Below are 25,482 nucleotides of genomic sequence, written 5' to 3' on the forward strand. Positions count from 1 at the left end.
GCGCCGGTGCAGGACAGCATGGAAGGGTTTGACGCTCACAGCATTTGAGAGATCCATACTGGAATACTGCATCCAGTTCTGGTGTCTCTATTTCTAAAAGGGTGCAGGAAAGAGCCACAAGAATGACTTGAGGGCAGGAGAAAATGCCGTAGAGTAAGACACTTAAAGAGCTCAGTGTGCTTAGTTTAGCAAAAAGAAAATGGAGGAGAGGTGATCTGATTACAGCGTACATGTAGCTTCACAGGGAGAAAATACTGGATACTAAAGGGATCTTTAATCTGGCAGAGAGAGAGACATAACAAGCAGGGTGGATTGATTTATATCAAAGAAATTTAAATCAACCAATTTTAATGATGATTAAAATCAATTATTTAAATTGAGGTTTACTCCTTGCTGATTGAAATCATGCTTTGCATTTCTACTTTTTAGTTATTTTACTACAAGGTTGATCTCATTAGTTGGTAACCACTAAAAGATGTTGATTTGCAGCTAAATATAGCATTTACACTAAATTTGGTACTACTTTTTGCTAACAAGGAGGATATACTGTATCTATACAAATTTATTTAAGCAATTCTATAGTATAATTTATATAACTTACTTTATTCAGATTCTTAATTTTTACATTTTTATATTAGAATATGGTTAATGATGCATTTCTTATTTACTAGATGACGATTAATTTATTTACTTGTGATTTGTATTCATGCTCTATTTGGATGTTAATTCAAATTCAATTAAAATGCACAAAAAGAGCATTTCTCTGACATAAATAAAAGTACCTTAAAAGTGCTGGATACATAACCAAAAAGTTTATTAAAACATATTTTACATTTTAAGCTAAATGAGCTATTAAACAAAGGAAGTATTATCTGTAGTTAATGAACCGAACAGCTTGTTTTTGGTCACCATGTCCTTCAAGGATTTTAGAACTAGTAGATCTCATCTCTCACACCTAGGTTTTATTCATAGATTGGAAGAGGAAAACAAGCTTTCCTGTTTTTTTCAGTTCCCAATTGGTTTCTTAACTTTGAATGAACTGGTCATTGAATTGAACTGGCTGAATAAACTAAAACGAAGAAAATATTCTTTCCGCACAAGCAGAAGAGGCTACTGTTGTCAAAAACTGATTTAAGACTTCAATGAACTTGGGTTCTGGGCACTGACCCAGTGACTCCTACCAGTTCAGTGGTCCGACTTTCTTTAACACACTGCAGCAAACATATACTGCTTAGCATTTTTTTGGTATTTAATTTAAATTATTTTAATAGATTATAATAAATTGAGGCCTTAACATAGGTTGTCAATTTCACATTTAATTTTCAATAGGTTTGTTTAAAAAAATAAACCTGCATTAAATTTAAATTTAAAAAATCCTTTAAAAAAATCATTTATTTTTATCCGCTCTCCATCCAACATGATCCAAAAGCTGGAAGTTAAAACCAGACAAATCAAATCATATAACAGAGCACAATGGTGATTAACCATTGGAACAAATCTCCAGGGGATGGGGTGGATTCTCTATCCACAATATCTTTAGATCAAGACTGGATGCCCTTCTGGAAGATGCTTTAGTCAAACAAGTTATTGGGCTCAATACAGGGGTAACTGAAATTTGAGGCCTGCGTTATACAGGAGATCAGACTAGATGATCTAAAATGATCTCTTCGGGCCTTGACATCTATGAATCTGTGAAAGTGACCGAGGGATCAGGGCAGGAAAGGGCAAGAGAATTGGGCGATGGGGTGGAAAAGGGGTTGGAGAGACTGAAGAGATGAGACAGAGATGTGAGCTTTAATCCGATCACTCTTCCCCCACTGGGAGCTCAGAGCGGATGCCCCCCCCTCCTGGGCTCTAATCACATTCCCTCCAAGTGGGCTGAAGAGCAGAAGGAACAATGCATCTGACATCTGACGAGGCCGCCAGGAAGAGACCAAAATACACTGTGACGTTGTGCCGTCTATATGGTTTTATAAAAACATGATAATAAGTGAATATAATGCAACTGGGATATGCTTTGTGCAAAAGGTCTCTTGTAAGGTATCATTACAAAGCTCATAATCTACTGAGTGTGATCATCCTATTTGTAGAAATGTACCACTCTTGTATCTAAAACTAGAAATATAAAACATAACTCTGAGGGCCTATTGTAGTTCTGTAAAGTGTGGGCTATTAATGATGGTTTGGAATCTTGATGACTCCCATTAACAAGGACCATTGTCCGCAGATGGCTGTGTTTACCTGCTAGTCTTCCTGTATATGTGTGTGCTGGCAAGTGGGCAATGAAGTCTTGCAGTGACATGTGATCATGTCACCTGAACTGGAATCCATCTTTAACCTGGTGCTTTTCCAGTGAGGGGAAGTGGAAACCCAGAGGGACAAAGGGTTCCCGCCTTATGCAAAAGATATATAAAGGAGTGGAAGAGAACAAGGAGAGGGAAGAGCCATCATGAAGAATCCCCTAGCTACCACCTAAGATGGAACAAGAGCTGTACCAGGGGAAAGAATTGTGCCCAGGCCTGGAAGGTGTCCAGTCTGAGAAAAAGCTTACTGAAGCATCTCTGAGGGTGAGATTATCTGTATTCAGTTTGATTAGACATAGATTTGCGCATTTTATTTTATTTTGCTTGTGACCTACTTTGTTCTGTCTGTTACTACTTGGAACCACTTAAATCCTATTTTCTGTATTTAATAAAATCACTTTTTATTTAGTAATTTACTCAGAGTATGTATTAATACCTGGGGGAGCAAACAACTGTGCATCTCTCTCTATCAGTGTTATAGAGGGCGAACAATTTATGAGTTTACTCTGCATAAGCTTTATGCAGGGTAAAATGGATTTATCTGGGTTTAGACCCCATTGGGAGTTGGGCATCTGAGTGCCAAAGACAAGCACACTTCTGTGAGCTGTTTTCAGGTAAACTTGCAGCTTTGGGGCAAATGATTCAGACCCTGGGTCTGTGCTGGAGCCAGATGGGAGTGTCTGGCTCAGCAAGACAGGGTGCTGGAGTCCTGAGCTGGCAGGGAAAACAGGAGCAGGGGTAGTCCTTGCACATCGGGTGGCAGCTCCCAAGGGGGTTTCTGTGATCCAACCTCAGAGCGGATGCCCCCCCTCCTGGGCTCTAATCACATTCCCTCCAAGTGGGCTGAAGAGCAGAAGGAACAACGCATCTGACAAGGCCGCCAGGAAGAGACCAAAATACACTCTCTCACTTAAAGGAGAATGGGAGAACTCAGCGCAGCTCCCGTTTACTCCAGCCTCCCAGCAGGATCTCTGGAAGCTCATAATCCTGCCTGAGGGCTCAGCTATTACACTGAAGCACGCAGCAAACCACACATCAGCGAGAGAGTCCCCAAGGCCACCCGGTTACTCAGCACTAACTATCCCTCGGATGCTCATTCAGGCGCCTCTCTGATCTCAAGCGCCGCAGCCTGGGTGTCACAGCCCCTGAGTCAGAACAGCAGGCGGGATGCTGCGCCGGGGGAGGCTGGCACAACTAGCACCACTCCAGCGCCAGAGCACAATGTGTCCCGGTCAATGGCTGGGTGAATTAAAGGGGCAGCGATCACGTCGGGGACTCGAGAGGTCTGGGGTCAGATTTACAAAGGTGTTTAAGTGCCTAAAGATGCAGATGGACACAGTGGCGCTGGAACAGTTTTTATAGTGGGGGGTGCTGAGAGCCATTGAACCCACTGTGAACCCAGTAAACCACTTCAAGCCAGGGGGTGCAGTAGAACCCCCAGCTCCAGCACCTACGGATGGACGCCGAGCAGAACTGACAAAAACCCCATAGCAGGTTAGGTACCTGATTTCCACTGAAAGCCAGTGAGAGTTAGGCACTTGTGTCAAACTCCATTAGGCACCCATCTACATCTTTAGGTGCCTACGTATCTTTGGAAATCTGGTCTTTGCTTGCTAGGCCTACCCTGACCCGTGACTCGCTCTGCAACCTTGGGTGAGCCACGTCCCCGCTCTGTGCCTCGGTTTCCCCATCTATAAAGAGGAGGGGGTGATAATTCTGACACACCTGAGATCTATGGATGGAAAGGGCTATCTAGATGGTAATTATTACTATAGATTACCTTCAAAGCAAGGCAGAGTGCTACTGGCCTGGGAAATCTCCACAAGGCGAGGGAATGACTAGACCCCGTGACAAAGGCAATAATTGCCAGCAGAATCCCAAGAAGAAAGTCAATGGCCTGGGGAAGGTTTCACAGGAAAATAATTTTTTTCCCTGAAGATGGGAGGTTTCAGCGTCTCCCAGCTGGCTCAGACACAAGCGTAAGCACAAGAGAGAGAGAGACAGAGCGGAGAAGAAACATGCCTGGATCCAACATTTCCTATGGAGAAGCCACTGGCAGGAAAGCCTAGGGTGACCAGACGTCCCAATAAAATCGGGACCGTCCCAATATTTCGGGGTGTGTTGGGGTGTGTCCCACGTCCCGACCGATCTTTGGTCGGGACGCAAATTATCCCGATATCCGCCGGCAGCGCTTTTTTTTCGCTCTGGCGGCAGGGACTGACGGCTTTTTTTTTTTTTTTTTTTTTGCTCCCCCACCCCCATGTGTCCCGATTTTTTCTTTCCCTCACCTGGTCACCCTAGGAAAGCCTCAGTGGTAATGTGAAGGCTCCTGCCTTTGGCCTCTCATTCCGCATTCACCCTGAGGACAGCTTTGTCCCAGCGTAAAACGGACTGAGATTGGCCACCAAGAGCTAACTATCGTCCTCTCCAGGAAGGATTGTTTTTCAAAAAGTGCAGCCACTGGTTTTTCAGATTTCATCTAAGTGCCTTTTTTAGCTCAACCAGCTGTTCCTCTCCTCCAGGCTCCCTAGAAACTCTCTTTGGTTAATCCCAGCAACTCTAGTGATATAAAAATTTTATTAAGATCATGTTAAAAAAATAAAATAGTTAACAGAGTTTAATTGCACACGTCCCCGCAGATGAAGTCATCCAACAAGCCATTATAGAGTCCTGCTGATATTTAATCTCCTAGGCCAGCCAATGCAAATTTGGTTGTCCTGCCTCCCTGCCCCTTCCCTCCATGACTCCTGTAACAGACAGCTCTGCTCACCTTTTCGGAGGGGAACTTCAAGAGGTCTAAACTGTCCATGCTGTTCCTTTGGATTCGCTTAGGCCTGGCTCCTGAAAAACAACAACATGGACTTGCATGAAGCGGCTGTCACCTATTGTCGGCATTAATGTCATGCAGATAAAATTCAATCTACAGCAGACCCCGGCTCCTGTTAACTGGAGTGATATAAAGTCAACAGGACAGGATGTTGCAGCTGGGATGTCCTTGAGATTCAGAACATGTTTTGTTCCCTTTTGTTTGTTTGCTTTTTCAAACCACTATCGCAGTTCAGTTAGTAATAGCTAGAGCCACGCAATACCAACCTAGACACCATGCCAGCGTAGTGCTACAAGACTAGAATCTGAGCCAGGTCCTCTGTAGCAGGGTTGCCAACTGCAAACATTTAAAAAAAAAAAAATTCACAAGTCCCCCCCTCAAAAAAATCATGAGATTGACGTAAAAAAACATGAGATTTAACCAAATAATATGTTTTGGGTTCTGTTTCTTTGCCATCTGGTTTCTGAACCTTTGGGATATGCCTGGGTCACTTCTTCAAGCTTCTCTCCACAACCATGAAGGCTAGAAACTTAAATGAAAGCTGATAAGACTTACAAGCTAACATGACTCCAGGAGCTGGAGCATCAGGAAAATACACCACGTACTGCAAGATTGACAATAAAATGATGAGAGCTGGCAACACTGAAGAGAGTCTCTGAGTTTCCAGCAAATTCATTTTATGAAACCATTACATCAAGAATATTACGGATGAAAATGGATTTAGATTCTGACACTAGAGTCCCCAAACTTTCTGTCTCCGTCTCTCTCTCTATCATACTTCCAATTAGATACATGCAGCGTCCCCACTATGCCATAGTCACCATGGCTGGGAAAACTCCTGGCACAGCCCCCACCCCCTCCCGGCTCTCCCTTCTTCTCAGGAGTCTAGGTCTGGGCGGGAACCATGCGACATTCAGTGATTTCAGGTGGCAGAGACGCTAAATTTAGAGGATTGGGACCAGTTTTACATGGAAGTTTTCAGGCTCGGAAAACAAAAACCATGCCGATTCCTGAGAATGGAAAGGACAGAGCTTTGTAAGGTTCCTGTGACAGCAAATTCACCAAGAGCAAAACTATTCTGATTTCCCACAGCAACGCCCATTAATCATCTCAGATATTTGTATTAGGGTAGTGCCCAGGTAGCCGGATCAGGATTGAGGTGCCATTGCACTGGGGATTGCACAAAACACAGAGCAAGGTACCTTCCCAGACTCAAAGAATTTACAATCCAGTTTAAGACAAAATGCAACTAATGCATGTAATCGACAGACTAAATGGCAGAGGGAGGGCGAGATAATTGTGGGGAAGCAGAGCAGCATTACGGTTCTACAGGAAACAACAGCACCACGCTGAGTCCAGCTGCATTGCGAGCCTGTGGGTAACCGGGACCCTCACGGTCTGCAAGTCTCAGCTAGTCTGGAAGGAGCTGAGCTGAAATTCTCTTGGGCACACTCAGTTCACCGTTTCCATATGACGAGAGGACAAAGTCCAGATAACTCTTGTTGTAACTGGTGCTGTAATAAAACGTGGTCTAGTGTATGGTGTGATACAGGAGGGCCAGGGAGCAGTGATAGAGTGTTAGAGGGGAAATATATAAGCCCTAGGCTAATTAAGGGGTGGTTCCCTGTAGACTAGGGAGGGTTGCTACAGGTTAATTGGAGCACCTGTAGTCAATTAAGGCCCTGTCAGGAATCTAATAAACCCCCTGCTTCAGACAGTCAGAGGGGGAGAAGGAAGGAAGGAGAGAGGACTGGAGCTTGGAGGGGTGCTGTGGGATTTAGAAGCATCTAAGGACTGAGGGTAACCCCACCTAAGGGGGAAGAGGGTAAGAGACCCGCAGGGGTTGAGAGGGGCTGGGACTCAGAGCGAAGAGCAAACCCAGACCCCTCCCCTGCTTCTCTCCTCTACCACCTTCCTGGGCCACTAGTGGGGCCCTCAGCACCCAAGAGCAGGGGCAAGGGGTGGCATCTTAGCCCCCCACCCCCGAAGAAAAGTGCAGGACCCACCATATGAACATCGGCCATCTTGTCACAATAGTGATTTCATTTTACTAACCTATATCTAATTGCACAACCCCTAAACTCTGTCCTGTCAGCCTAAAATACTTAGATTATTACAGTCCTAAAGCTGCAGTTCAGCAAGACACTGACACACATTTTTAAGTCCATCTCTATTCAGCAAAGTGTGGCAGCACCTGCTTAGTTTTAAGCATGTGCTAAAGTCACATTAAAGTCCACAGGAATTCAACACACGCTTAAAACTGAGCACAGGCTGATGGACTTTGCTGAATTGGAACAGTTTGTGGAATTGGGACCTAAATAGAAATTAAATTTCTCTAGAGAAAAGGATTTTGTTGCTAGGCTCGAAAGCAAAGAGCAAGGCGAACACCGGGGCAACCACCATGTCCCTCCAACAGGGAGATCTGTTGCCTTGCCACAGCTGCAAAGTCAAGGCCAATTTCTCAGCTGGCACTTGCTCAGCAAAACAGGACTCTCTCCCGGAAGTCAGGCAGTTGGCCAGGGTTATGCCACAGAGCTCGCCCAGCTTTTGGGCAGATGGGAAGAAAGGCCTCTGCCACTCTAAGCAACTCGGGTAGAGCTAATTTGCTTTTGCAATGTTTGCCTCCGTTCCTGCCTACTTTTGCTAAGAGATCTTACAGAGCCTCAGTATCTGAAAGCATTAATCATCAGCCGCAGCATTTGCACTCAGAATATGAACAGGGCCCAAGTAAATACGTGCTCGGGTCAAATTCTCTATTGGTGTAAACTGACACAGGTCCGCTGATGCCAATGGCATTGCACCAATCTACACCATCAGAAAGTTTGGCCCACTGTCTATAGAGCACCTGTCCTCTAGTCATTTTAAAGCATTTTGCAAACACTGCCCAAGCCCCTTCTGCCGCCCCCGCCCCAGGACATCACTGTCCCTTGGAGCCTAGACAGAGCCCAGAGCTGAACCCAAGGTCACACAGCAAGGGCCTGGCAGACCCAGGAATGGTCACTCCCAGCTCTGACCACCAAGCCACACTCTCCCCCTTCTCACAAGTCATCTTCGGGCGCTGACAGAACGGAGGGGAGGGGCGCTCTCACCCAGGCTCCCCCGCCCCCACCCCAAATCGAAGTGTGCTCCTCCCATCCCAGTTACAAGAGTTACCTTCCAGGAACCTCCCATTAAAAACAGAAGGCATTTCTCAGATTATTCTGAAACGAATGTTGTCTCTCTCCTGCATCTGCTGTGAAGGTTGCTCCCTGAGATCCAGGAGTGCTTTGCACCCTCTAGGTATCAGCGAGACTCTGAGAGAATCTGGACAGGATTATTATTTCTGCTCCCAGAGATATTCTCTCTGGGTGCTTCTGTATAAACAGGGGGTCCATAGGCGAGTTGGGAAATAGAAGGCTGGAGGGGGCGGGGGGGTGGTGGTGTTAAGGACCACTCAATAAAGGGGCCCACAAATCTTCACAGCTACCTGAAAGCTGCTCAAGGCACTGAACTTTCCTTGAAGTAAGTAAGCGACAGCCTTCTTCGTTATGTGCAGCGAGGGGTTTGGAACCAAGATCATTATAAACATTTAAAGCAGATTCCACATTTTGTTCTTGCTGAAGCAATGCCTTTGAGAGGTGAAGTCCAGAGTTCTAAAGCAAGCATGCACCCCGGTGAAAACAAAGAGCAGTGTGTCTGATTAGATAAATAGAGATCATTTCTAACAGCCTAAAGAGTCGTTAATTATACACCTCCATCCTCACTGCTTGAGTGTATTTGCCATAGCATTAGACCGTTGGAGATAAAAGCATTAATCTTTGATCTGACAAACCTACCTTTCCTTTGTTACTTTAATATATGTATTCAGCTGAGACTTTCCCAGTAATTGGGGTGTAACACAACAATTTGTTTTTTTCAGTTGTGGCAGTGTGTTCTTCCTTTATTGCCACTAGGATTTCAAATTCAGCTGAGGGAAAAGTTAAGAGTTAACAAACACACCTTCCAAATATCTAGTTACCTGGGAGTGAAATTAAAATCAGTTATGGGGCCAAATTCTGAACTCAGTTACCACAATTTTGCCACACTTCCACTGAGTAATACCTTACTCTGCAAGCAGCCCCATTCAAACGAATGGACAAAGAGTAAGGTACTGTATTACTCAGTGTGAGTAAAGGTCTCAGAAGCTAGCCCTGAGTTTGGAGTAAATCCACAGAGCTCATTGGAGTTTCTCCACATTTACACAGGGGTGCAACCAACACCAGAATGTGGTGCCTTTAATCTTCGTATCGCACTCAGCCTCAAGAACAGCAGAGACTTCCATACTCACCTAACCACTGAGAAAACGTGAATCCAGCTAATTCTCTATCACGGACGAGGGCATCACTTCAGATGGCTCCAAAGTAACTTCAGGGTGAACTCAGTCCCTTCCCCACAACCTCCTCCAGATTATTTTTCCCAGAGATATTTGTAACTGCCTTATATTCAGCAAAAAAAAATTACAGACACTCTCTCTCTCTCTTTCCTCCACTGATCAACAGCAGCAGCCGTGGATGCAAAAGATTGAGCAACTGAAAACCTGTGTCTGTTACTCTGTAGTTTTTTTTCTTCTCCCCTGTATTTATTGGCATGTTTATGAAGCCCATTGCAGACTAACGGAAAACCTCAGGGGCATTTCTAAATGCTCTCTCTGTCTTTAAGGTTTGCAGAGGTCTTTAATCTAGCAAGTTGAAACCTTTTTGTGAACATCAGCTGAGCAACCTAACTGACTGACTGTATTCATAGCTTGTTTTGGGGTTTTTTTGGAGAATCTGGGTTTTTTGTTTTTGATACTCAAGGTCATGGGTTGTTTTTTTTTAAAATCATTTTTTAAAAATATATCCACCTTATGAGCTAAATAGCTCGATTAACCAATCAGAATCTCTCTGGCTTGACGATTTGGGCTGAGTTAAATGTTTTTCACATTTCAGTTTTTGCGTTTTATAAAACCAGATACGTCCGCCACCACCTGATCTTAAAGCAGGCAGAAGCGATGGCCTTCATAAAATGATCTATACTGAGATAAGCACAGAGAGACATACGTATGTTCTCTCTATGCACATATTTGAGATATACGCATAAATACACCCCCTCTCTTTTATACCACCTCGTATCTACAAACACCCCTGTTCTTACCTCTTTACCTTTCTCTACCTCCCACAGACAGCCCCCCATATCTACCTATATCCAACACCCATTCCGACCTCTCTCTCATACACACATTCTGTATTTCCCTATATTTATACATTACTACTCACAGCCACCACCACCTTTCGGAGAGTTAAAAAACTCTCCTATTTCCTGGAGTGACTGAATTATGGCAAGTAGGTTCAGGCTTTGCAGGCCATGGATCCAGTTGTTTACCAGAATTGACTGAACTGGAAAATCCTGCCTTTTTCCTCTCCAATGTCTAGGGCAGGCCTTGGGAATGGCTCCCCTCAGGGGCAGCAGGAATTTCACTGCTCACCGGCCTCTTGGTGACTTTGCATCAGGCAGTGAAGGAGAAGGGGTCTGACCCGCGTCTGCAGCGCAGGAATCCAATGTGATGCGCTGGAACGCACGCTTCCGCTAGATACTCTCCAGCCTCGCTGCAGTGACATTAATAGGTCAGAATCATGGTACGTCTTGTCTACTGACGGGAGGATCCAGGGACGTCTCGTGACACCTCTACCACTTTTATCGGCCAGAGGAGCTGTTTAATAACAACAAACCCTTGCCTGCTCCAGCACCTTCTGCACAGGGCTACGAAAGCACTTTGTGAAGGTGGATATTGGCCCCATAAGAGAGCCTGGGAAAGCGAGACCTAGGGAGGTTCAGTGATTTGCCCAAGATAATGCAGGTAATGACGGGCATTGGCAGAGCTGGGTGGGTGGAACCCAGGACGGGAGTAGTTCAAGCCGCTGCAACTCGTCCCTCTGGCACTCCGCGGCACTTCATGCTGTTATTTGCCCTTCGCTGGTCACAACTAACAACCTTCACGCAAGCCTTTCAAAACATGTTCGGTTTGTGTTTGAAAGGGGCAATATATTTATACACCAACGTAGGACATTGACGGACCTGTGTTTTATGGAAGGCTTTCTAATTTTGTAAAACATTAGGTCTAAACTGACTGACCACATCTGGGGTTTTAATTTGCCACTCACTGATGTTGAAAGGGATTTCCAGTGCCGTGTTTTCTGCAGTGAAATAATTGTGGGGTGGGGAGCAGATGGGCTTTAGAAGACGACACTTGGAAAAAATGAATTATTTGATTTTAAAAGGCTTTTTATTGCATTTGTATCCAACAAAAAAAAACAGAGGCCCCAGTTCTGTAAATATTTACACGTGAGTAACTTTATGCATGTTGTGAGCCACTCTGCACATGTGGGCAGGTCTGCCGGGTTTGCTAAGATTACTCCCAAGAGTAAAGTTACTCACATGCATAAATTGGGACCATTACGAGAGACCCACTTTGCTCGGAATTTGAGACTATCAAACAAGATTGCAAGCGTTTTATTCTCTGCTCATCTTCCAGGAAACATATTGATTCAAATGGAGAATGGAATTTAATAGAACATACGTGTGGTTAAGGAAGCACACATGACATACAAGGAAATGTGACAGTATCATGAACGGCTCAAGATCCGCTGTATTTTTGTATACCCCAGATACACAGAGATGTCCTGAGGAGAGGATTTTTCAGTCTGGATTAAGTTCATGTTACAGTTCAGGTTGGAGGAGGCTCAGGGCTATGATTCACATTCAGTGAGTTCTGAGTTGTCCCGTAAAATTTCAGCTCCAATGGTGGATGATATTATTACTATTTATTTGTACAACTGCTGCGGGCACCCTATATAGGGGCAGGCAGTGTGCATACACACAGCGAGAGACGGTCCCAGTTTTACACTCCAAATAGACAAGACAAAGGGTCTTGTCCAGGGTCACACAGCAGGTCGGTGTCAGAGCCAGGCACAGAACACTAGTGCCCCAGTTCCCCACCCCAATGCCCTGTCTGCTGTACCCTGTTGCTGGCACTACAGCGATTGATTTCACCAGAGTTTCACCATCATGGGTCGCAGCTGAACCACACACAAGAAACAGGCCCCACCATCCTGGCTTTCAATATGACCTAGAAACAAAACTATAAGAGTCAGTTTGGATCAAGGGATCAAACTCCAGCCACGTGTGCTGTGGAGGCAGAGGGGAGGGGGGAAGAGAGGAAAATGTGAGGTTCTCTGCTAGGATGGAACACAGACGCTGTCTACAGCCCTGACCCGACAATCTGATCTGTGCAGCTGGGAATCTGTGATGTGTTGCACCCAGAATAGGATGTACAGATCCATACATGTCAATCCATCTGCAGGATCAGGGACTCTACTTTTATCAGCAAGAGAGAGAAAGGCCCAAATCAGAACCTCAAATCTGAACGCTAAGGTTGGATCCAAATCCCTGGATCAAGCCTGCCACTGCAGTTTTGGGTTGGGTTAACAGTCAAAGCCAGAAGTTACCAGTTCTCCAGTCCAGATGCCAATGAAGTCCAAGATGGCAAGCACATCCTGAGGTCACATCTCACAAGAACATCACCAAAGAGGCTGGACATCAGTAAGGATTCAGCCTCCAATGAGAATGGCAGCTCCTTAGCCCATCTCTATATACTGTGCACCTCTAATAGCAGCCAATGCACCCATTTCAGGTTAGCAGTTGAATTGGCTCAGTCATATTGCTGGTGGAGTAACGTTACAGCTGGGACTGGGTAAGGTTCCCTCGTTCCACCTACCCCTACGGATGGAGCCTGGCGTTTATCTGGGGTTCGCTATGGGTGGAGGATGGGGAGATAGCATACACCCGTAGGGGGCTGTGGCTCTGCATAGAGAAGGCTGCCTTCCATCTAATTAGCGCTCATTGACAGAGGGAAGCATTTATGGGCACTCCGAAAGCTGTGCCGGCAAATTCCACTGGCAACATGCCATGGACGCGCTTTACTCTGGCAAAGAGGCCAGCTAAACATGAAGCACCCCCCTTAGCTACTCCCTTCAGTGCCAAGGTTTCATCCCAGTGCTTCTCAAGCCAAAGAGTGTCCCCCTTGCACTATAAGGCTTGCTTAGCATGTAGGTCATGCACATGCCGTGCGTTCCACCCTGGGCCAAGAGGCTATGGAGTGAGACCCTGGGTTTATACCATAGTGCGGCACTAAGGAGGTGTGATTTGGGTCTTCGATTGAAACGTTCAGCCAAGGTCGCACCTGCCCTGTTTCTACGGGAAGGTTCTTCCCATGACGCTTTTCAGGAAAACGAGGCACAACCCCTGTGTCCACCTTGCCAGTGCTGCAATCCCCAGCCATTGTGCAGCCGGATCAGCTGATTGCTGCCACAACGGCCTTTGAACATCCCGGCAGCCCTGCAGGTCACCCCGAGCCACGGCTGCGCTGGTTCAAGGCGCTCTCTCAAGCGTGCAATATATGGAAGGCAGGAAGAAGAGGAACACCTTGTAAGATCACAAGCACGAGGCATTCTGCTTCCTGGTGGAAACAAGCACCGCCGCCATCCTCTCATGCTCTTCCCTTTGCACAGCACCGTTTAATTACAACGCGCTGGGGAGGCGGTATGCTGAAGGGAAGGGGTCAGTACTGACTCGGAAGGAAAGAGCAATAACCCACACTGCTTCCTGCGGCACCGGCATTTCCCAGGGAGGGCTCCCAACAGCCGGGCCCGGGCTTGCTTGGCTTGCGAGACTGTAGTCACCAGTGGTGCACGGTTGCAGCGGTAGCAGCTCAATACAAAATAAGATGCGACCATAGAAACCACCGGGAGGGGAAATCTCTCTTCACCACCACCTGTTAACAGGAATGTTCCTAATCGTGGAGATGAGACCCCACCTGTAATCCGGCCTCACCCTGAGTCGCTGTGCTCCCCGCGAGGCGAGCGTGAGCTGGGAATGCTGGAGGAGAGCTGCGCTCTTTTAAAGACACCCTCCATCTCCGACTGGCACCTCGGAGCTGTCAGGCTTTGATAAGATCCCGCAGAACGTGTGTAGCGGTGACTCAGGGAGCTGTTTAAGGAGCTCTCCTCGAGGTGACATGTGCTTTGATGACTCCTAGGCTCCCCCACCCTCAGGGAGCTGCCTACTACATCCCTGTTAAAGACAAAGCAAAGCCCCTCTGGAAATGTAACCAGCGGCAGCTCTATTTGTAGGACAGGGACATGTCGGGCCCCTGTGGGAAGGCTGCGTTGGATTAAACCTGACAGCGAAGCTCCACAGAAATCCAGTCTCTAAAGCTACAGGGCTAGGGTGTTCTTTTACCTTCCCTCTCTCTGACTCTCGTGGCAGGGCCGCGGTGCAGCTCACGGAACTGGCTCAGTGGCTTGACCCAGGGCCACCCTGGTCACAAGAGCTGCCCTACAGTGTGCCAGCGTCTCCACAGATGACGACAAAACACGACAAGCTTTGGCTTTGGCCCTCGGCACCCTTCAACGTTCACTCTTTCAGGAGCCGTTTCTCTCTCCCTTGGGGCCTGATCCAAAGGCCAATGAGGTTAATTGAAAGTCTAAAAGGGGTAAAAGGGATTAGAGCCTTGGGGTTCAGGATCTGGGGGTCAGCTCCTGAAAGGGGCTTGCCAGCCCTGCGCTATTTGAGCTGTAGCTTGGCATGCTCCCCCCCCCCCACGGCATTTAAATTGCCCGGCTGGCAGATTTTGATGTAGGAAGTGTCCATGGCGGCACAGCAGCCCAGCTGCAATGCCCTTGCTGTGCGCAGTGGCCGCCTTAGTGCAGACCCACAGTGTATTTTTGTACAGCACCTCGCACAACGGGGTCTGACCCTGGGCAAGGAGATCTAGGCACTACCGTAAATACCAGTCCACAAGAACAGCCGCCCGGTTTTTGAAAAACCACACACAAAACGGGCCCTGTAAAACTAGACTTGGCTTGGGAGGGATCAGAACTGCCCCGAGACATGGTCTAGTGATTGGAATGCACACAGCGCAGCTCTGATCGCATTCTGCTGACACCTACCAGGGAAATCTGTGTCAAGCTAAAACGCCATCATTACAGCAACCTCTTCAAAGGGAGTGGGGGTGAGGGAGCCTGCAGCAGGAGCAGCAGCTCACTTAGGGCTTTAATTAGTCTTCAAACACATAATGGGTTCGGCTGCTGTAAATCCACTTGACCTCTCCTATTATTAACACTCCTCCCCGTGGCTGACAAAGGCTGGCACTTGCTTTCCCAAGCACCATTGTCCTGAGATAGCACTACACAAATAATACTGGTTATTTACACTGAACGAGTGCTGACAGGCCGCACGACACAGAAACCGAACCGCTGGCCAAGGCCACGAAACCCCCGTCTCCTGTAGGGATGGCCACAGTACCTGTACCCATGGGATAGTGACTTTGGGGATTTCCCCTTTGGACTTGGTAACGGCTGCAAGGTTTGGGGGCGGAGAGGAGTCCTGGGATCTCCTGGCACTTCAGTGGCTGAGTGTGTGGGGAGGAAGTGCAGTGAGAGGGTGGCGGCTCAGCTGTTTATGACTAGCTCTGGTTTAACTATCTGCAGAGGGGACAGTGCTGGACTGAGTCTCCGAAGGGTTCAGTATCTGGTGCTAGCAAATATTCCTTGAGGAACCTTCGGCCAACCTCTCTGGGCCTCAGTTCCCAACCTATATAGTGCGGATGATGAGCATATTCTCTTTCTCCCCCGACCTTTTTTGGACTGTGAGCACTTTGGGGAAGGGACTGTCTCTCCCCCTGGGTCTGTGCAGTGCCCAGCACAAAGAGGCCCTGATCTCCAGCGTGGTCTCTGTCTGCTACAGCAAATAAATAATGACTGTGCCAGAGCCTGCAATGTTCAGAGAATCCAGCAAAAGTTGACTCCCCAAAGCCAGCTGCTAGACTCTTGTGTCTACAGAGTTACAAACCCAGCGACTCGATATTTTCCCTACCCAAGCAAATAAGCCATTTCAGGGTGCTTGTACCAGTGTTTGGGGTCTGCACCAGGCTAGGAAAAAATACAGCTCAAAATCCAATGGATAAGGATGTAGTGACAAGAAGCATGAGATCACCCCGTGGATAAGGGCCAGGATCAAACCTGGCTGCTTCCCAAGTCTAGTTGGACTCTCCTCCTAAATGCTGAGTTCCAGGACAAGGCTCTGCATTCTGGGCCCTTTCTTCAACATACCAAAAGCAACTAACTGGCTGGGACCATCAGGTATCCGGCCAGAGCGAACCCGTTTCCGCTGGGAAGACAGGCTTCCAATGTGTTTGTGCTGCCTAGCTCGGAAGAGCTGTAGTCACTGGCATAAAGAACAGCAAACAGTTGAGTCAATATCAGATCCTGAATGTTATCCCCAAACTCCCCAAGATAACAGCTTTGAGGGATTTTTTCCCCCCTGACAAAACTGTTCCTTTAAGATAAATAGAATATACAACAACAAAATCGCACCTCTCAGCCAAGCAGCTTCTCAGTTGCTTGCTTTGGCAGGAGATGCTCCACAATGTTGTCACCCTAGTTCTACGCCCTCCGGCAGCCTGGCTCAGAATAGCATTAATAATATTTCACAAGTACACGGCCCCTGGGAGCCCATCGGAGCTCAGCTGCCTGTGTGCTCCTGGAAGCCAGCCACCTCCATGATGGGCAGCCTGCGCTCAATGCCTTACGTAACTGGGGGAGTAGGCGGGGGGGGGGGGGAGGTTAAGAGGGAAATACTGGACAGGGCAAGCCCTGCCTTCCCACACTGCCATGAGATCTTTGATGTCCACACGGGACAGGCAGGACTTGGGACGGGAAAGCCTCCTCTGAGACAGTGAGATCACAGACGCATCATCCCCTGGTGGAAAGTGCATCTGACCTGCAGAGAAGTCAAAGAATGAGGCTATTCATTGCTGGCCTCGGGTATGAGATGATTCCGTTTCTCATGGACTCAAGTGTTCGTCAAGGATTCGGTTTCTCTTTCCTTGTGGATAAGCCATTGAAAGAGACTTTCCTACAGAACTGCCCCTACGGACACCCAGCTGCCCTATAATGCATGGCTTTTCCGTCGCGGTTTTCAAGGAAGCCGTTCAAGAAGGAGTGAGTACTCTTTTGGGAGGCTGCACGTCTTTAGTGGTCAGAGCAAGGCACTGGGAACCAGACGCGCATGTGGGCAGGGGCCACAGCGCCACAATGCTGGGCTAGAGCGACTCTGTCCCCTGCTCTGACTCGTGTGCATTTGGGTAAAGCCCTGTGCCTCTGTTTCCCCATCTGTAAAACGGGGGTGGACGTCTGGCTCCCAGACAGGGCTGCGGGAGGCGGCGGAGGCTTGCTGGCAAAGTGCTCTGAAACTCGAGGGAATACGTGAACCAGTATGGCCCAACCGGCAAAACCGAGGCTGGGGGGTTTGAGTCTGGAAACCAGACGCCAGCCAAGCCCCTAACAATTTTGCGTGGCCAAAAATAGAGTCAGGATGGAATCAAAGCCTGGAACTGGGAGAACTGGGAGCTGGATCTGAGTCCATCTGGAACTCTAAAAGCATCCAGGAGATTCGCCTCTGGACTGGGCCAGGGGCCTGGATGTGGCAGTGCTCCAGGATCCAGCCTGACAGCAGGATGCCTAGGCCCGTGGTGAATGGCCCCACAGGGTAGGGGTGGGAGGGTTTGCTTTGTGTTGATCAAGAGCGAGCCCGGGGGCCATTCAAGGAGCAGCAGGGATGGACTCAGAGGAAGAGAACCCTACCTCTCAGCCTTCTCTTTGGGGCTCCCCAGGATAGCAGGGAGACAATAAGGTAACCTCAGGGCCCTGGGAGGAACAGGCAGCCCCTTGGCCGGCTGCAGGAATGCTTAGAGCTTCTGACGCTGCGATTATCAGCTTGTGGAAATAAGCAAGAAATCAAAAAGGAGCCGAGCCTCAGCTAAGCAGTGACATGCTGTAATTAACACGGGTGAGGGCTTCTGAGGCAGCTAAACAAGCACCATTAAGGCAGCTGTGTCCTCCAGACTGATTCAGGGTCCAACAAACAGCAGCTGGCCCAGGCCACTCAGTCCTGCAGTTCCTCATCCAATGCCCACAACACACAGGGCACCGTCTGGCCAAGGATGAGAAGGAACCAGCTGCTAATGGGGCGGCGCGAGAGAGAGCTCAGTGACCAAACAGGGCTGCTGTTCATCTCGGAGGATCCACCTTGAAGTGTCCCGCCTTACTCTGTTCACTGAGATGATAAAGGAGAGACCTCGGTCATCAAGTTGTCTTTATAAAACCCTTTGAGTGATACAGCATTAGCCCCTTCTCCGCCGTATTAAACTCTTCCCCATGAAAGAGGAAGCAAAAAAGTCTTGGAGACAAAATGCCCTCTGCACTACTCAGGCACTCAGATACTGTAGTGATGGGGCCATAAAGGTACTTAGATGGAGATGGTTTAGAGCCCTCTATTCAAGGGTCTCAAGGTGCTTTGCAGACATAATGGGCTTGTACTTACATAGTGCTTGTCACCCGCAGACCTCACAGCACTTTCTTGTTATGCCCCTTTTACAGATGGGAACAGCAAGGCAGGGAGAGGTGTGGAAATGATTTGCCCAAGAACACACAGGCCAGGCCTATCCTAGTATGCCTACACAGGCAAAACCTCCTAGCATAGATGCAGTTTATACCAGCTAAGAAGTCCTTTTGCTGGCAGAGCTGACACCAGTTTGGTGAGCGAAATAAGCCAAACTGGCAAAGCCACTTTTGTGCATAACTGCACTAGGCCTTTTGCTGGATTGAAAATGTTGCCCCACCCCCCCCACCAAAATCACACCAAGCCCTGGTTATAACATGTCAGTAGCAGAGTAGAGCACACACCCCGGGTTGAACGCCAACCAACAAATCCTTTCCACAGGTCAGTGCTAGTGCTACATACAATGCAGCCTTTGCGAGAGGGGAATTTACACTACAGACAGGGGATGCACAAAGGCCAGAATCTCAGATGATGATCCCTCCAGGATAGACATCTGCCTTGCAGCTTTAAAACCCCTGAGAAGATGCAAGCAACCTGACCTCCTGCAGAACATTCCACAGGGAGTATTTCTCCAGGTCACCCCAAGACTGGACTAATCCATTGTGGGGAATTTCTCTTTACATCAATTATTTTTTCTTTACTATAACAAAATACCCCAGCCACCCCAAACCATGGCTAGGTGCTTTAAGCTCTTGATAGTGGGAACCTGCGCATCTCTTGTAGGGCGGTGTCATTCTGTATGAGTGAGAAAGAACCATTCATTGTCCCCTCTCAGACCCCTTGTATCCCCAGGCACCTGGCCTGGTGGGTGTATTCTTACATTTAACGGTGCTATGTATTTCAGTTAAGAACATCACAACCATGGCCATTTCCCATGCCCTTGGCTGGACAAGGAAACTGCTTACCGAACGTGAAACTTTGAACCAAACTTAGCATATACCAGGAAGCCAAGATGCAGGTGTAACTGGTAACAGGGCTCTCGTGCTACCATCTAAAGATGGACTCCTCCAGTTCAAAGGTAAAAACTTTTATGAGGGATTAAATATTCCCACAATTATTAGCCTTTCCCAGAATTAGAAGTTTGGAAGGGTTCATCAAAGGTGCCATGGGAGGCCATAGGAGGCGTCATCTGGCATCTCCGGCAGGGCCGCCCGGGGGAGGGGGGGGCAAGTGGGGCAATTTGCCCCAGGCCCCGAGCCCCAGAGGGGCCCCCATGAGAATATAGTATTCTATAGTATTGCAACTTTTTTTAAGGAAGGGGCCCCCGAAATTGCTTTGCCCTAGGCCCCCTGAATCCTCTGGGCGGCCCTGATCTCCGGCCATATGTACATGCATGTGCCATGGGATGCCGAAAGAGGCATCATCTTGGCTGCTCATTCTCTCCGATGCACCAATCCCGGACAGCAGAAGACAAGCTGAGCAATCTCCTCTGACATCTAGACAAATGAACACATTCATTTCATTAGCTCATTGCCTTCCACTGTGCCCTGAACCAGACTTGCTGTACTATACACCTATGTCAGAAAGGAGATTTGCTTAAGAACAGAGGCAACTGGAGCTAGTTATGAAGCAGGCTAGAAGGGGAATCAAGGGTTCTGAAACACAGGATACATATTTTTAAATGGCATTAAGACAGAATTGGTGGCACTCTCAACTGAGCATCCCAACCAACTGAAATCTGAATGGCTTTAGCTAGAGGCTCAATCCCCAATGATTATTTAGAATAGGCTTGTGGTTGAACAGCTGGGTAACGAGACAGTAGTATTCCTGCATCACTCGTGTGCTAGGGCTTTACTGGAAGGTGTGTGGGAGAGGTTCCCTGCCCTACAGAGCTCATACTATAAATAAGATCGTCCAGTCTAAATATCTATTAAACAGCTGTTTGAGCATCATAAACCAGACCAGTGTGTGTTCTCCCTCAAGCTTGGGTCAATCAGAAGTAACTCTGGTGAAATCAAGGGCGTTTCACCAGTGTCAGAGCTGCCTGAGCCAGAGAAGAATAAGGTGCAGACAGTTGGCATGGCCAACGATGAGCAGCACTTCCCAGAAACAGGCCACTTGTGTAGCTAAGTATGGAGGTAGCAGCGTAACATCAGACACCTAAGACTGACAGTGCTGTGAGTGTAGTCAGGAAATGTGACCGATCCTTGGGCAGCTGGGTTTGCTAGAAGAGGCGGAGGCTTTCCTCAAGGGAGGGCTAGTAGGAAAGGATTAAAATCTCTCCAAAGCTCTTGGGTAAAGGTGACCAGGGTTTTTTTGCAGCGGTGCCATCTTCAATCCCTGCAATTTAGCTTACTCTGAACTGCAGGAATGGGTCTGGCTTCCCACTGATGTTATTCGCTACCTGCCCTTGAAATGGGCTGACGGGAAACCAGTCTGTAAGGAAGCTCGCCACAGGGCAGCAGAGGAAAGTGGGGATCCCCCAGACAGACCGGTTGCTCTCTAATCAGTGACACACTGTTCTGCACAGTTCAGCATTAGGGACCGGACGCCACCCAGACAGCTACGAGAGGCCACCACTAGCAGGCTTTGCGTTCCAGGCATTCTGAGCGGCTGTCAGGCTAGGAGGCAAGCGGACCCTGGACAGGACACTGCTCTGCACAGCTCTCCAAATGCTCATCAGTCCTCATCCGCGGCATTCTCTGCTGGGCCCTCCTTGGGCTTCCCTGTGCAGAACAGATCAGCTACCCTGTGACCTCCCTGCAGCACCAGGCTCTGAACACTCACTGATCACCTGGCCCTCAAGAATTGCCAGCAGTGGCCCCTGGTATTCCTGTCCAGGCCCTCTGCCCCACCAATGCAATTGCGCTGGACTAAGCGCAGGGAAGGATGAGGAAATCATCCAAGGAAACAAGCGATAAAGCTCTCCCAGAGCCCAAGCTGTCACATGCTGGTCCCCTGCTCTGCTTCCCGACCATCCTGCCATCCGAAGCGACGTCACTTAATGTCCTGCAACGCTGCTGCTGTCAAGCGAAGTGGATTCAGGCTGACTTGCTGCTGGGTGTGAAAGCACAAACAGCCCTGGAACAGCTTTCACTTCAGGGATGCACTGAACAATTCCAGCTAGCAGCTCTCTGCCTTCTGTCTAGCATCTCCACCCCCTTTTGACATGACCAAACCCCCTTCCCTTCCCTTCCCTTCCCATCCCTCTGCCCAGCTGGCAGGTTTCCCCAGATCCATGCCAATTTCCACAAGGGAGAGAACAGCCCCTGAGGAGCTGAGGGGAGCGAGAGCAGGAGCTCTGTAAGGCCCTGCTCTGTTTAATGTACCAAAGAGACCTGAGCGAACCCGGGGGGGGGGAGGGAGTGAGGGAGGGGGGACGGACAGCACCCGCTAGGCATGTGGGAAGCATAGCCTAGTGCTCTGAGCACAGATCTAGGAACCATGACCTCACAAGTTCTAATCTAGCTCTGAAAATGACTCCCCTCTGGGGCCTTGGGTGAGTCATTTAACCTTTCCGTGCCTCAGCCTGCACAGAGGTCAAACTCACCTTCCTCACAGCCATGCTGCAGGGATCGCGAAGTGCTGCGAAGTGCCACGCGCTAAGGCCTGTCTTACTATCTAGAGCAGAGCCTGAAAAACGAGGCTCCGCCAGGCAGGTCCGAGCCAGCTGTGCCCCTGCCCGGGGAGCCATCTCTCTGCCTCCGAGCGGTGACACCCCACCCCCACTGCCAGTCTCTAACGGGAGCAGCGAGCGCACATTGGGCTGTTTATGCCTCCTGCTCGCTGGATCCCATCCCAGCACAGGACAATGTTTGCCATTGTTGGCAGCTGCCTTGGCTTCCCCTCACTATTTGCACAGCAGGTTCCCTTCGTTTTCTCCAAGAAGCAAAAACCTGCCAGTAACCAGCTTTTAACTTGCCCCTCCCGCCACAAGAGGCTCCTTGGCTTCATAGCAGGCGTCCCACCTCGGGCAGAAGCCCCTCTGAAGAGCCCTGCCAAAGGCCATCCCCGGCTAAAAGGAACTGACCGACAGCTCTCTCTGCTGCCTGCCGGCGAGAAGGTTCAAATGCTGGGGCCAGTCGGACGTCTCAGAGCTGGAACCTTTTTGTCGTTCCACAGAGTCCCAGTGCTACACAGCACAGTCTCATCTCTCTCTCAGCCGGGCTCCAAAGTGCCCTGCTGTGCTCCGGAAGCACGGGAGCCATAGGCAGTCACGAGGATTCACCCGTCCTTCTCCCCTTGAGTATCTGTGAAAGAGGCTGGAGCCCAAGCCTGACCTCCTGCACTGAAAAACAGAACAGGTGCAAGCCGTGCAAGGTTTCCCGCCTGGTCCCATTTCCCCAGCCCGCGTCAGCCTGCTTCCACGAGGCCTGTCATCTTCCAGGAGCGAACGGGGCATGTGGTTTCCAAGGCCCGTTCTGCCCTCAGTCACTCTACTGAAAGTGCCAAAGAGGTGCCAGGTGTGAACACATATCCACTAGGCACTGAATTCTCCTCTGTGATACCAAAACGACTTATCTGAACCCCAGGCAGAAAATAACCAGACGCAGTATCATTTCATGCATAGAGCTCGAAGTGCTTTACAAAGGCGCGTAAGGCATCTCCCCATTACAGACGGGGAAACCGAGGCAAAGAGACGGGAAGTGACTTGCTCAAAGTCACACAGCAAGTCAGGAGCAGAACCAGGCATAAACCAGAGCCTTCCTACTCCCAATCCGGTGCCCTATCCCCTGGACCATAATCCCCTAGGCCTGCTGGAAACGAGGAGGGGGGACTGGAGAGGGAGGGGATGGCCTGGCCGCTCTTCTCATTCGTAATAAAACAGGTTCTGCGGGGGAGGCTGCTTGTGAGCTCCTATCAGAACGCAGAATGACTGCTCTGTCTGCACACGGCCATTGCAACGCCAGTCTCTGTATCAGTGGTTCTCAATCCATGTACTATATGCTGGTCTCTATGTGCTACGTGGGCTGCATCCACACAACATATATACTACCCGTATAGCCCTGAGGATGTCACATGGGCCGCAGCTGGGTGCTGATTGGGCTCCAAATGCTCACTGATTTCTGACGTTCTCTGAGTGAACAAATTCTGTTCCAGCCCAAACCCAGCTGGCTGGGTGGTAAAGACCACACCTGCCACTGGGGGGAAGACTGAATAACTGCCTCACTTAAACAGAGCCAGTAGGCGCCGCCAGTCCCAACCAGTCCCAGCCTGGACAGTAGATGGTGGAAAGCCCTACCAAAGGCAATGCAAGGCAGCTCCCTGCAGGACCCCTGCTGCCCCCGGGGATGCGAAGTGCAATGCAAAGCAGCCGGATATGGAGAGAAGGCTCAAGCTCTTGGCCCAAGAAGCAGAGAAGGTGGGGGAAGGGCAGGAAGGACAGGGTCCTGCGCAGAGCCATCTCGAAACTGGTGATGGGCCAATCTCAGAAGGTTCGTCTAGGATGAGCCCCGACAAGTGTGGATGGCACAGAAGCCTCCATCCTGCGACCTCTGAAATCAAATGCAAACCTCGTACTGCTTAAAGCAGAGGCAGCACGGTCCAGTGGTTCCCATTCCTGTCTCTGCCCCTGCCTCACTCTGTGACCTCAGGCAAGTCACGTCACTGCTCCCTGCCTCAGTTTCCCCAGCTGTTCATTGCGGACGAGGAGACTCCTTCTCCTTTGTATAAGGCTTTGAAGTAACGGGCTCTAGCAAGTTCTCCGTGTTCTTTACTCAGAGGGGACAAGTCCAAGCCCTCGTGTCAGAAATCTCATGAGAACAGGTTCTCTAGGGAGATTCACGGCCTTTCCCTTTCCCCGACACTCACTGATTTTGTGAGGGAGACTCTCCCTTTCTGGGGGGTGAAATTGTGGTCTGGGCCCAGACTCTGGGAAGAGGCTCAAAGGCATTCTAAAGGCATCAGTGAAAACAGAAGATGAAGCTCCCTGCACGTGCCCAACCCCTAGCAGTTCAGTGGGGGAGTTTCGGGCAAAGGGCCTGGTCAGTTACATTTCTCCAAACTGCTTCCTCAACCCAGCGGTAACTGGGTGAAATTCTCCAGACCCTGTTATGCTGGAGGCCAGACCAGATGATCTAATGGTCTCTTCTGATCTTAAAGTCTATGAAACCTCAGTTCCCTAAATTAAAATAGAAGTGCCAACCTCTCCTGAGCAGATGTACTGCAAAACCCTTTGTTTTCCAGTTCTGCTGTATTCAGACCCACATACCCCTGCGCAGAGGAACGACTACAGCCCATTTATTTGCTCTGTCTTTGTTCCTCTGGTTTGCTTTTGTTTGCTGCTTTAAGCTCGGCATGTTTGGGTTGCATGACAAGGTCGCTGATTTCACAAGACTTTTACAGCCGCCATCCCGCTCCTCTGGCCTCCAGCTTTGTCTCCAAACAGCCAATTGTTCAAGGAATATTAATTAGATCACAAGGAACCCAGCAAGAAGAGCCAAAACAGCAGAAGAGACAGATCAGATATGAGCCTTTTCCAAACGCAATGCGATGCCCATTAATTAGACGCGAAAATAACCAGCAGTAAACGTCTGTAGTTTGACGATACAGCTGGCTATGTTTCAGTTCCAGGCCCAGATTCATGGAGACCATAAGTGAGAAACCGCCAGAGGAATCTAGAAAGCAATTCAACTGACTTCAAATAGGTAGAATATTTCTAACAATGCTCCCCCTCTGCCATCTGCTGATTTTAGCATCCACATGAATAAAGAGCCACCCAATAACCTTCCCCATGCTCTGAAATGGAAAGAGTTGGGGTTTTCAAAGAGCTTCTGACCACAAGATTTACTGACCCCATAAAGCGGGACTTGTCCCAACGTCAGTTCTATGTCTTGCCTGCTTCCTGGTACAGACACACATTTTCCTCTGTCCAGGGCCGGTGCAACCTATTAGGCGACCTAGGCGGTCGCCTATGGCACTAGCATTTGGGGGGCGGCATTTTCTTCGGCGGCGACC

The 25,482-nt window shown here is 48.9% G+C and overlaps 1 protein-coding gene across 3 annotated transcripts in view; it reads right to left on the reverse strand.

Annotated features, from left to right (window-relative positions):
• Positions 1-25,482, reverse strand: part of GPSM1 (G protein signaling modulator 1) — a 144,212-nt gene that overhangs the window by 44,954 nt on the left and 73,776 nt on the right. For all 3 annotated transcript variants that reach the window (XM_024206648.3, XM_024206647.3, XM_024206646.3), the window contains exon 10: positions 5,074-5,144. In XM_024206648.3, the coding sequence (XP_024062416.2) occupies positions 5,074-5,144 (71 nt within the window). The remainder of the gene's footprint in view (positions 1-5,073; positions 5,145-25,482) is intronic.

The sequence above is a fragment of the Terrapene carolina genome, unplaced genomic scaffold (genome assembly GCF_002925995.2).
Source record: "Terrapene carolina triunguis isolate 2854851 unplaced genomic scaffold, T_m_triunguis-2.0 Scaffold238, whole genome shotgun sequence".
Lineage (NCBI taxonomy): Eukaryota > Metazoa > Chordata > Testudines > Emydidae > Terrapene > Terrapene triunguis.